The sequence below is a fragment of the Paroedura picta genome, chromosome 8 (genome assembly GCF_049243985.1).
Source record: "Paroedura picta isolate Pp20150507F chromosome 8, Ppicta_v3.0, whole genome shotgun sequence".
NCBI lineage: Eukaryota > Metazoa > Chordata > Lepidosauria > Squamata > Gekkonidae > Paroedura > Paroedura picta.
In genome coordinates this window covers 84389500-84402893 of record NC_135376.1, presented here as the reverse complement: position 1 = coordinate 84402893, position 13394 = coordinate 84389500, and the positions used below count along the sequence as shown (strand labels likewise).

General features: G+C 45.2%; 1 protein-coding gene across 41 annotated transcripts in view; it reads left to right on the top strand.

The window, feature by feature from the left end:
* ANK3 (ankyrin 3) overlaps positions 1 to 13394 on the top strand; it is a 493966-nt gene that overhangs the window by 465428 nt on the left and 15144 nt on the right. For 33 of the 41 annotated variants that reach the window (XM_077350673.1, XM_077350676.1, XM_077350705.1 and 30 more), the window contains 6 exons: positions 273 to 347; positions 1604 to 1735; positions 3335 to 3478; positions 6446 to 7106; positions 8460 to 8838; positions 13009 to 13113. In XM_077350673.1, coding sequence (XP_077206788.1) covers positions 273 to 347; positions 1604 to 1735; positions 3335 to 3478; positions 6446 to 7106; positions 8460 to 8838; positions 13009 to 13113 — 1496 coding nt within the window. The other 8 variants (XM_077350666.1, XM_077350665.1, XM_077350691.1 and 5 more) reach the window with 4 other exon arrangements.

Genomic DNA, 13394 nt, shown 5'->3' with positions numbered 1-13394 from the left:
TGTTTGGTTCCATTTTCTCAATTAACATCATTTAGTCTGACACTCAAGATTTCTTAGAATGGAAAAAGAATTGAAAGCTGTGACAAAATATATTTATATATATATATATAAATATTTATTTTATTTATTTAAAGGCTTTTGGGGGGGCACTCGGTCATTTTAGTATTTGATCTGAGCACCAGTTAACTTAGCGCAGTATAACGTAATGCTGTTAGTCAGTGCTAAGGCTTGTCGCACGGCATCTTTTTAATCAAGGCATTGTAACATCACAGGTCCACAGAGTCCCTGTGAACGGACGGATATCAGGATGGCAATTGTGGCCGATCACCTGGGACTTAGCTGGACAGGTAAGGTTGGATGATGTGTTGACGACATAGGAAGCAGCAAAGACTTTTGATTCCCAGCCTAATGTGTGTGTGTGTGTATTCTCTGTGTGTATCCCCACAAGGCATTTTGTATCCTAAGACGTGAGTGATTCAATAGGCACAGATGTATGTATGCTGTCTTGATTAAATGGATGTTAGGACTACATCTTATGCTATAAAATTAATTGCAGTTTACTTGTTCGTCAAGTTTTTATCCTGTTGCTCATTCAGCCAAGAGATTGCCATTTTAGCCTCACAATGGCCTTATGAGACAGGTTAGAATGAGCCAGGATCACTAGCTGGCTCAGCCTTACCCAGAGAGCTATAGATGGGCCAGCAGTACTGACCATACAATATCAACCAGTCAGACCTGTACTCAGCCTAAATTGTTTTTGTTCACAATTTTGTCATTTGGCGTCTGCTTTATCTTTGCCACATGTGAGTGGAAGGTGCCTCTGCTCACCAATAGATGTTGCCCATTTCCTTCATGTGTGAGGGCATACTCCACTCCTGAAGACCATCTGAGCAGCTTTTCAGGAGGTATGAGGGGCAGTGTTGGAAAAGGGACAGGTAGTCCCAGTGAATACACAGAAAATGACATGTGGTTCTTTGAATTCAAGCCAGTTGTGTGGCATGACATACAGCCTGCTGACTACCTGGTAAGAAGCCAGATTCAGCCCTTCTAGAGCTAGAGGAGGTCCACAGCCTTTCCACTCCTGCCTAATGGTCTTGGCCACAAGCTATGGAACCGGTTGCTTTCATTGCTCCCTTCCCAAGCATGAGTTCACTCATGGATTCTGTGCCTGGGAGGGGACAAAGCCTGCATGCCTACTCCTGCTTTAAACTGCTGCCTTTCCCCTCCCCATCCTCCCCATGGGTGGTGATGCCACTTCCACGTCAATTGTGGAGGGCCAGCTGACATCACTTCTGGGGCATCTTGAAGCCTGAGAAGTTATTTCAGGGTCTAGTCCCTGGTCAAAAGGATGAAAAAGGCTGATCTAGAGAAGGCCAAGGGGGGATCCAGCCCTTGTAGTACACAGCGCAAATCTTCTTCTCTCCTGCCCTGAGATTTCTCCCCTGTAGGCTTTTAGGACTGACGAACAGTAAAGACTCCAGTGGATATTGCATTACTGTGATATGTCAAACATGTGTATTTGTTGTGGCGAATCTATTGAGCAGCCTGTACAACATAATCCTGATGTTTTTTTCTTTCCCCGCCCTGTCTTCTCGTACTTCAGAATTGGCAAGGGAACTGAATTTTTCTGTTGATGAGATTAATCAGATCCGTGTGGAAAATCCAAACTCTTTGATTGCTCAGAGCTTCATGTTGTTAAAGAAATGGGTTACCAGAGATGGAAAAAATGCTACAAGTAAGTTCAGTGATCTTATGCGTCGTTCACCTTGCTCAGGTCTTGTGGGATTGTGGGATCACATAGGAACACCCAAAGTAGCCATAGATTGAGTCAAACCATTGGTCTGTCAAGATCAGCATCGCCTGCTCTGACTGGCAGCAGCTCTCCAGGGTGGAGTTCTTCCACATCTCCTGCTACTTGCTCCTTCTAACTGTAGGTGCTGGGGATTGAACTTCATGCCTCCTGTTTGCAAGACAGGTGCTCTGTCACTGAGCATCACCAGACCCATCGTGGCATTCTGCTGTGACACCGACTTCACACAAGTGCCATTGCAGATCCAACATTCCCAGGAAGAATTTTTGGGCTGCCCATTGTCCTCTCATGCATAGCGATTTTTAGTGGAGCAGTGGTTCACATTATCATGAATCATCAAGTCTTTTGCCAGTCAACTAATGTGCACCAGTGGGTGACCTTCTTCTAAGCCACACAAGTTAGTTGGAGCAGTATGACCTCAATGCAGATTTCAAGGTCTGCCTGGTCCATCTACTCCCTTCCGTTACTTTCTCACTCTCTCTTTTCCCGAGGATGATGGTGAACTACTGAGAACTAGTATGGTCTGGTGCAGTGAGGACGGAGTAGGGGGAAGGAAACAAGATTAATTTGATCCACCATCGAGGAGTATTGTTGCTGTTTTTATGGGGTTTTATTGTTTTACTAAGAGCCTCTTGTGGCGCAGAGTGGTAAGGCAGCCGTCTGAAAGCTTTGCCCACGAGGCTGGGAGTTCGATCCCAGCAGCCGGCTCAAGGTTGACTCAGCCTTCCATCCTTCCGAGGTCGGTAAAATGAGTACCCAGCTTGCTGGGGGGTAAACGGTAATGACTGGGGAAGGCACTGGCAAACCACCCCATATTGAGTCTGCCATGAAAACGCTAGAGGGCATCACCCCAAGGGTCAGACATGACTCGGTGCTTGCACAGGGGATACCTTTACCTACCTTTTTATTGTTTTACTGTAAACTGCCACGAGCTGGCTGGGTTTGGGAGTGATGGTGAATAAATCCAAATAAATAAATATAACTGTAGGGATAGGCTTGGGCAGGGGTGGCCAAACTGTGACTGTCCAAATGTCCATGGACTACAATTCCCATGAGCCCTGCTTGCAGGCCTTCCAGGAGCATCCGTTTGTCCCCTTTATGAAACACCATGCTGGACTAGATACTGATTCCATGTCACCGCTCTTACATTTTTGTGTGTGTTCTCTCTGCCATTTTAGAGAGTGGGTTGGAGGCTTCCTGCAAACACATCCACAAGACTAACCCATTTTTTTACAGCAGCTTGCATATCCCTGCGACCTCGCTTGGACTGCAGACTCATGGTTTCTGTAGCACTGTGCTACATCTCTCCATGCTGTGACGAATGCAATGGGTGACGTCCTTTTCCAAATGCTTGGGAGCCTGTGTTTAACATGCCTCAGAGAGCGGCAACTCCTGTGGCTCTCGAGTGCATGTCTGTCATGCAATTGCAGATGTCTCCACCTTTGGCATTTTTACCGGTTGTCATATACAAAACTGACTGTGTACAGAATGACTATTTGGTCGTTGTTGTTCTTTCCCCCTCAGCTGATGCCTTAACTTCTGTATTGACAAAAATCAATCGGATCGACATCGTCACTCTGTTGGAAGGACCAATCTTTGATTATGGAAACATTTCAGGCACCAGGAGCTTTGCCGATGAAAACAACGTTTTCCACGATCCCGTTGACGGTAACTGTGTTTTTTTGTAGCATTCCTTCTGAGACACCGTATTCTTCTTCTCAGTGTAATAGAGTGACGCATGAGAGATGAAACTTATTTTTCCACTACAAAGGTCTGTTTTCCTTCCAAGATAAAATTTAGGGTGTGTCTTATTGAGTTCTTACAGTGGTTTGGCTCTGTAGACTACTTTTGAAGTGCATCAGCATAAATTTATGATCAGATGATACAATTGTCCAAAAATTGTGTCCAAAAATTACCCAGTTGGAATTATGCAACTCAAATAATCCTGTCAATGCACAGATTTACACTGAGTTTTCAACCCCTGTTCTGTTTTAATCCTGGCTAAAGCTTTTCTTCTGTGAACAGGGGTTTCTTGATGGCCCTGAAACAGTTTCCTGAATGGGTGGTATTTAATTATGTTTAATATAGATTCAAGTGGGGAGCTGTATTGGTCTGAAACAGCACAACAAAATACGAGCCCAAGAGCCACCTTTAAGACCAACAAAGATTTATTCAAAGCGTGAGCTCCCGAGTGCAGGCACTGTTCCTCAGGCAACACATTATGCATAATTTAGATGGTATGACAGAGTTTACTAATTTGCTTTCTCCTTGTATCTGTACTTTCATGATCCCTGTTCCATTGTGTGTTGTCTGAGGAAGAATGCATACACTCAAAAGCTCACCCTTTGAATAAATCTTTGTTGGTCTTAAAGGTGCTATTGGAGTCATATTTTGTTATTTTAATATGTTATTTATATTGGTTAAACATTTATTGGGTATTATGACCCGCCCACCCCTCACTGAACAGCCAGTGATGGGCCTGGAGGGGGTGGGAAGGGGAGGGGCCCCGGGTGGGCATGTAAACAGCTATGTTCCCCAACCATATTATGCATAATCCTGCCACTTTTGGGATTTCTCAGAGCCTGAAGAATGCTTCAGGGGTTTCTCGATAGTAAAACAGTTGAGAAAGGCTGCTCAAAGGGAAGCTGCTTCAGTTGTTAGGCTGTAAAAATGGATGCTGACTTTTAAATGTGTCTGTAGACTTCTTTCCAATTGCTTTGGAGTCTTTTTTTATAAAGCCATGCCATTCTAATAGCTGTGGAAGGGTTTTCCCCTACTTCCCCCCTTTTTGTGTGTTGTATGTTATTCTAATACGTAACTTTTTGTTTTTGTGGGATTGGGGAGGATCTCCTAGCTATGCCAAACACATGAGCTTAATTCATTTCCAAACAGCCCAACAGGTCATTGCGTTGCAGAAAGAAAGTTCTGTGGACATTTTAAGAAACTTTCTCTTGAAATGTTACCTCTGCCTTTTGATCATACGCAAGGGTCTTTTCGAAGGCGGCACGCTTCTCTGTTTTCCTTTCTGTCCTTCCTCTCCTCTGAATCTTCCGTGAGCTGCTTGTCCTCGCCAAGACCAGACTGAATGTTAACTTTCTCTCCGTTGATTCAGATAAGGCACCCATTCCTCACCAGGCAACATAATCTCACAGCCAAGTCTTCTGCCCCACCCATGCTAGCTGTTCGGACCAATGTCTCCATCTGGGAGTATGCTTTACAGTCGCTGTCATTTCACTTCCCTATGCTAAGTTTGACCGCTAGAGCAAGAATGGCCAAATCATGGATCTCTAACAGTCTTCTGACACTAGCCCAGGTGTCTGAAGTGTTTCAGTATACCGTATGGCTACATCACCCCAAACGGTTGGGTCCTAGAACAAAGGTTCTAGAACATCCCTTAGAATAAGAGATTTGTGGGTCAGGATCACACATACTTGGATGGTTTGGGACCCTTGATTGGCATGCGAAAGACGTTACTCCTGGAAAGATCCCCTCTGGAACCATCCTTTGCGGTTTCAGAATGTGCAGGAGATAACAATATAGGAAAAAATGTATGTCAAATATTGGGAGCCAAAATGTTTTGACTACATCTTAGGTCCAGCTGGCAAAAGGGGCTACACACAATGTTTCAAGACCTAGTCTGGACCCTGAGTCCGCCATTAGCCATCCCTGCTTTAGAGTTTTTCATTGCTTATCTTTTCTTTCCTCTCTTTGTTTGATCAGTTTTTCTGATTGTCCCCATGTCGCCAAGATCGCCTCAGTCTCCACGGTCACCACGGTCACCACGGTCACCACGATCTCCTTACTCATCACATTCCTCCCATCTACACAAGTTCACCGTTCCTGAGATTTATATCTAGATCCCTCCTCCCAAAACTGTAGTTTGTAGCTGATGCCCTTTTAGGATTTTCTCTGTGACTCTACCCTTTTCCGTCCCCGTTGAGGTGGTTTCCATTTTGACAGTTGTTGCATTGCCATGGTGCAGTGATTAATTCGTAGCATCGCTGTGCATCACACCACTAATGGTATTTTGCAAGCGTAATATGCCAAAAAAAAAAAAGGAGAGGCCATTTAACATGGCCAACAAGACAACTTGGCAATCTTGCAATATAATGTACTTTTATCCATCACGTTTACTGAGTGGGTGTCAATCAAACTAAAAGCAGAAATTTGTTTTATTATTGTTTATTTATTATTTGTTATTGGATTTCTATTCTATGCTGCCTTTCCCAAGGGCTCAGTAGAAACATAATCTGTCCATCACTGATTCCCAAGGACAGACAGCACTGGGACAGATTCAGTGAATTTGCTGGTTGGAGGAGAAAATTCAGCAGCTGTGGGGTCATGAAAATGGCTGGAAAACCCAGTAACTCAAAACTCCCAGTAATGCATGTGGGCAGACAATTGGTTAATTTCTGAAATAGTCCAACGCAGTAGCCGTACAGTGGTAGCTGTCTTCTTGGCTTAAGTTTTGTTGCGTTCTCTAAGGAAGCCACATCCATGATTCCATTCATGATTCAATGGCAATCATCTCATGCGTTTTTCTTACTTTATATAGTTAATCAGCCATTTTGCATGCTCGCTTCTACATTGCTCCATGTTGCATTGCAATCAGTCCGAATGTACTGTCTTCCTTAGGTTATCCCACCATCCAAGTGGAACTGGAAACTCCCACTGGGTTGCGCTTCGTGCCGCCCACCCCTCCCCATCAAGACGATTTCTTTAGTGATTTCTCTAGCATAGAGTCGCCCCTTAGAACTCCCAGTAGACTGAGTGACATGGTAGTAACTTCCCAGGGAAATGTAGATGATACGGCAGCAGGACCTCCTGTGGTGACAGAAGAAGACACGTCATTGGAAGAATGCAAGCATGATTTCTCAGTGCCTAGAGAAGGTACCTCCAAAGATGTAGGCCAGATCCAGATGGAAGAAATGGACCTTGAGACCTGCCCTCGGTACCTCGGTAGTTATGCCGGAATATCCCAACAAACCCTAAGCAAAGAGGCTAGTCCAGCCTTGATAAGAACTGAACAGCATGAGAGAGAAAAGTCTGGTGCTGACGAGGAGATGACGGAAGAAAAGTTTAAATCTCTGTTTGAGGACATTCGTCTGGAAGAATTAGTTGAGTCGGAGGAGATGACGGAAGAAAAAGTGTGGTCTATTCTTAAGTATGTGCAGCAGGCAGAACAGGAAATGTCTTCAATTACAGGTTGGCAGAGCGAAGGCGCCAGCGTCAACGTGGAACAACCAGCAGCGGCACGCAAAATAGGCGGTGAATTGCTGGAACGGCTAGACAACAGGTAAGAAAGGGCTTGGGGGAGATACATTTAGCCAAACTGGGTTTCTAAATAATGGCGGCGTTTTCAAGCGAGTGGTTTCTGTGCAGATATATTTGTTCATTCTTTTTTATGATATGTACAGAAAAGCCATATTATTCGGAAATGAATTGACCCCAAAACAGTTGCGCTATACTTATAAACCAGTGGCGCAGCACATATAAAATTCTGCATACTGTATCTAGTTTCTAGTCAGGTCATCTGAGAAAATCGAGATAGCAGACATATAGGAGAGTGTAGCTGAAATGATGAAAGGGGTAGGACCCTTTCTGTAGAACAAAAGGCTAGAATATTCAGGGCTTTTTAATTTAAAAGAAAAGGAGGACATGGGTGGGAAGAGTTGCCATGCTGTGACAAAAGCAGACAAGAGGTGATTTTTATCTTTGGTGTGCAACAAAACTAGGTGAGTGGTAGATTCCAGACAGATGAAAGGGAGAATTTTTCATTCAAGGCAGGTTTAATTGGGTGGCATTCCCAAGACCTTGGAATGCCCACTTACTTTCAAAGGGATCGTGTTCATGGAGGATTGGATCTCTAATGGCCATAGTGGCTGGACTGAGGATCTTAGACGGTATTTATTTAGTTATTTATGTATTAAATTTATAGGCCACTGCTTCTGGCCTGGCAGCTTGTGGCGCCTAACAACAATTAAAATATACAGTACAATAAAAATACATAAAACGATACAAATCCATAACCCCAATAAGCTAGCCAGAACACCCCCACACACTTCCCCTCCTTTGTTGTTCTCTGGGGACGGTGTTACAAGTAAAGTGCACTGGAGGAGGGGCAAGGCCATCTGTCAGCCCAGCCTCAACCAAATGCCTGGTGGGAAAGCTCCTTCTTACAGGCCCTGAAGAACTGAGTAAGTTCCAAGAGGGCCCTCAGCTCTTCTGGGAGCTCATTCCACCAGGCAGGGGCCAAAGCCAAGCAGATAATGGAATGCCCCTTCTTTTGAGGGGAAGTCTATGGTCTTCATGTCTGCTTCCTAGAAGCCCTTGACTTGCCACAGTTGGAAACAGGAAACTGTAGTAGGCCTGGTCCTTTGGTCTTATACAGCAGGTCTTTTCTTCAGTTCTGAAACTGCAGCTACCTCCATCCTTATTGAGGTTCTTCTCTGTGCCCAGTGGACCTGGCCACATGCATCCTTTGAGTTGGTTTTCCATGTGCGCCCGCATCCAGAGCCCCCAGTTTGCATGCTATCTAGTGGCCTGCAACTAAAGCTGTTGCCAGGGTTTTTCCTTCTTAATCCATCGTTTCCATTGTGCTGTTCGACTGCGAGGAAGGCAAGGATCTCACTCGTTTTGTCTTTTCCAGGCCCGACCAATGTAGAGATTCTATTACCTCATATCTCAAAGGAGAAGTTGGGAAACCGGAAGCCAACGGCAACTACTCTGACCCAACAGTGGAGGCAAAGACTAAGCCTTTTGCTCAGGAGTCTGCGAATGGTCTAGGGAAGCAGGGCGACAAGGAAACTGTGAAACCAAAAATGCAAAGTTCTGTCCGTATGGAAGAGCAAACTATATCCTTAGCATCGCATCAGAAATCCTTACAAGAGGCTAGCAAGCTAGCGGCCGATGCATCTAAAACCTCTGTGCCTGTCAGCATGAAAAAGATGAGCTGGAACACTTCCGAGGAGAACAAGCCAAGACCGAAAGCCCAGGAAGGGGAAGGGGCGGCAGCATCCGAACAGAAGGTATCAGTACCATTCACTGTATTTGACAGAGCTTAGTCCAGGTTCTCTCAACCAGGGTTTTGTGAAACCCCAGGGTTTGATGACAACCCTGAAAGTGTTTCCTGGGAGTGAATTTTGTATATATATATTTTAACTTGTTAAACATTTATTGGGTGACATGACCATATATGTCACCATATATGGTGATGTTGATTCACCCAACCCCCTCCCAAAATAGCCAGTGATGGGCCTGGAGGGGGTGGGGAGGAGAGGGGCCCTGGGTGGTGTGTACACAGCTATGCTTCTCAGCCTTATTCTGGACCATCCTGCCACCTCTGGGGCTTCTCAAAGCCTGAAGAATGTTTCAGGGGTTTCTCAATGGTAAAATAAGTTGTGAAAGGCTGGTTTAGTCCCTCTAAATTCAACTCTGTAGCAAAGTTTATGGCACAAACTTGTGCAGAATTACTCCTTCCTAAGCACATGGAAACCCACGGATTTGGACCGGAGTGACTCTGCATAGGGTTGCACTGATGGCCTCTTGCTGAATCCTCATTCCTTTTAGTACATCTTCCAGAGAGCTGCATGCTGACACCCGTCAGCCTTTTGCAATGCTGTACTTAAGCCAGAGTCAGCACAAGATTAGGTGCTTTCCCATGCGCTGCCAAAGCCAGGATGGGAGAGATGTGAGGAATTCACCTGCACCATCAGCCAGAAGCATAATGCCACATTAAATATGAATCTGGGCCTAAGGTTGATCCTTCTGTTATGGATGCCAGTGGGCATGCTTCTTCATGGCAACAGCCCAAATCATTTATTTACTCACTTATGATATTTTTATGGTATTTCTAATCCATCTTTTTCACTAGGGTTATGTGCTCTGGCGTGCTTTGGCCACTTTGATGAGCACCACAGCCCGAGGCGGCCAGCACTGCCAGTGGTGCGCCAGGCGGCACCCACACGCAGGTGCAGAGCTCTGCGCCTCTGTGCAGGTGCCACCTGGCACACTGGTGCCGCCCCTCCTCTCCACAGTGGTGGTTGCCTCGGGCTGTGGTGCTCACCAAAGCAGCCAAAGAGCACCAGAAAATGCAAGAATATTTTTCACTGGGACTCAGATTATACAGACCATCGACAAGAGGGGACATTCAGCAAACAGTGAAATGGGATTCAGATTGTAGAACCAACCAGGAGTCTTAAGACAAACTCTGGCTCTCCAGATGTCCATGGCCTACAATTCCCATGAGCCCCTGGGAACAGCCACAGTTTGGCCATCCTGCCCTGCACAGTAGTACAGGCTACAGTCCCTGATAATTTATCGGCGTAACTTTGGGAAGCCCTCTGCGCAGTGCCTACTGCCTGCATAGAAAGATGCAAGAGCTGTGTGGTTTTGCTCTGTTTGCTGGTTTGTAGCACAGATGCGATAAGTCAGTTTTTCAGTGGGACAAACTGGTTGGAATTTGAACGTCAGATTAAAAGTTCCTCCCCAGATGCCCAGTGAAGGTCCATTGCTACTACTGGCCGGATAAGTGCCCCAGTTTTGTTTTGTTTTTTCTCATGAGCTATATATGATGGCAGGGGGAAGGCGTTTTCAGAAATTCAGAAATCCTTTTCCTTTATTGGCATATAAAACTGACGCAATAAAATTAGGATAAAAAGACATCAGGGTTGAAGTGGAATAAAAGGACAGAATGAAGACAAAAGACCCCAGAGGAAAAGAATGAGCATGCTGTCCCTAACACTGGCACAACTTCCAAAATTTAGACACACTTTCTGTTATTTCAGAGTTATTTATATATATTTATTATATTTATGTACCACCCTCCCCTGAGGCTCAGCCTCTGAGGCTCAGCGGCTACATGGAACTGGAATAAAAACAGTAAAGATAACATGATCAATTGAACAGTAGTAAAAGAGTCATAACAGTAACATAATGGAACAAATATGATGAAAACATCTTATTTTAATTGTAACATACTGACAGCCCTGTAGGATGGACATGTTAGTAGTAGTTCTCATGGGTGGAGGCTCAGGGGCCAATGGGAAGTGACTGAATTTAGGTCAACGTCAACTGAATGCCTGGTGGAAGAGCTCCCTTTTGCAGGCCCTGTGGAACTGTTTAAGCTCCGCTAGGGCTCTGATCTCCTCTTGGAGCTCATTCCACCAGGTGGGGCCAGGATGGTTGAGGTCAAGCAATCTTCCCTGGGGCCAGGGATCACTAGGCAGTTGGTAGTGGCAAAGCATAAGGCTCTCTGAGGGGTGTAGGCAGAGAGCCGATCCCTTAGGTTAATATTCAGAAGAAAAGGAACCTTTAAAAGATAGGAAGCCCCATCTTGTTTAACAAAATGGGGCTTAAGGATTTTGTATGGATATCTGCATAGAAGGGGAAAGCACATGCAAGATCATTTCCATGTTGCTTGCTTTACAAAAGCTTCTATAGATTACTTTTTCTTCCAGCTACGTTATTATTTATATTGCGGAATAAAAAATGTAAGTATGAATTCCCATTTAATAGTATGAAGGACAGACATCTGCTTATTGACAGCTGCAGCCAGAGTCATCAGATTTTAAAACAGAAGTTTCAAATGATAGACCTACAACTTGATTATTTTGTGTGCAATCCTTGTTTCAGTGTATTCTTGAGTGTGACTTTTCAAACGCTTCCCCCCCCCGAAAAAAAATTGTAGTTATTGTATAATACTGAATACTCTGCTAGGATTGGCATTGTCAATCACTCCCATGTATGTGCTTGCGTGTGTTTATGTATACATGTTTTAACTCCAAAAGATGACATGAACACATGAATGGAGAGAAAGGAAGTGAGGTCAAAGACTGTGGTGGAGGGTCTTTACCAATTGGTACCCCAATCTATTGTACCCCCAAACTGCATGAGGTCAGCACAATCCCCTTTTCTTCAACCCCCCCTCCCCCCCACAAAAAGCCCTTCCGGACCAACAGTTGTGTGTTTTGATGCTGTCGAAAAAAAATCCTGATAAACAAGAGCTATGTACAGGTGCAGCCCTAAATGGACTAGAGCTGAAAGTTGAGGTTGTTAAAGGGAAGCCAGTGCGTTGGATTCGGGGCCAGGGGGGGTGAGCTTGCAGGCTGTTCTGCTTCTTAGTTTGGAATCCATCATGGAGCAGGTGCCCTTAGACTTAGGGAATGAACAAAAAGCCATTCTGAGCCCAAGGGCAAATGGAAGGAGGAGTAAGCTGAGCATCTCCAGACCTAGTGCAGTGGCCGGTGAATCTTAGATGGCCAATCAGGAGCCAGTCTCGAAAAGGAATCTTTCTATTTTCTTCCTCCTTCTCTCTCTGGCCTTCATCGTGATGAATTCCAGCCCAGGTTTCCATCTCAACCAGAAATTGAAGCCATAGTTTAAAGTGTGTTTTCTGACCCTGCTTGCAAGGGAATTCGGCTTGCATTGACCGTGACTTGGGCCAGAGAGGGAAGGGGGAGTGAAGGCTTCCCAAAGGCCCATTATGCATGGAGTGAAAGGTCCGCATTCGGGGTGGAATGGTGGCGGCTAAAATCACCAATTATGCACGCTGCAGGCGGCAACCGGGCGCAGGGTGAATGTATGCCACCGAAAAAGCCGCTTTAGTGAGATGCGGAAGAAACTGTAGCTTCCCGGGACCAGGGCGCAACCAGAAGCGGCTCGCTTTGCTTCTTCCTCCTCCGCGTTCTCCATGCTACTGTTTCAGCAGCCGTGCATAATAGGCCAAAGGGGGCTTCTGCTTAGCAAAGAGCAGTTGGTAGGAGCAATGCTGAACCGTAGTTAAGGCTTACCAGAGAAGGCAGGGAGAAATCTGTACTGAATGAGCAGAGGAATGCACATTTCCAAAATTTCCCTTCCCCATTCATAAAACATGATTTACAACAAGCCACCATCGGTATTGTACTCAACTTCAAATGTTGGATAATGCACTTTCAATGTGCTTTTGCAGCTGGATTTTCTGGGCATTATCCAACACGCGCCGATTGGGCCCTGTTTGGCTTCACATGCTTTTATGTGTGGAATCCTTGCCCAGCACGTAGGCATGGCAGAAAACACCACAGAATGAGCAGACTCCCTCTATGGTATTTCTCAGGACGAACTAATGTTGGGAATAACCATTTTTCCCCTCTGTTCCTGCTCAGATTCATGTTTGTCTTTTAAATGAGCTGGTAAAATGTACTAAAAACTGCATTTATCAGGAGTTTAGTGACAGTGACAGTGACATTGCGATTCAGAGCGATTCGAGTTCAGAGGAAGAACAGAGAATCACAACGAGGGTTTATCGGCGCCGTTTGATTCTTAAGGTATTGTGCGGACTGGATAGCGCCATTGGCATGGGATTGGTCTTGGATTGCAGTGCTGATGGTCTTGGCGTTGTTCACGTTCAATGCCATCTGTTTGGCCTGGGATGCACTTCATAACTGTGAACTGCTTCTTATGAAATCTGCAGTCAAGAAACAGTCAAACTGCACGAGAGTTTGTCTCCCATAACCCCACAGTGTGCTGCATGACTTCCTCACTGCAGGTATACATGCGACTACAGATCATGGGTATAAAAACCAACTGGATTAATAGCAATTTTGCA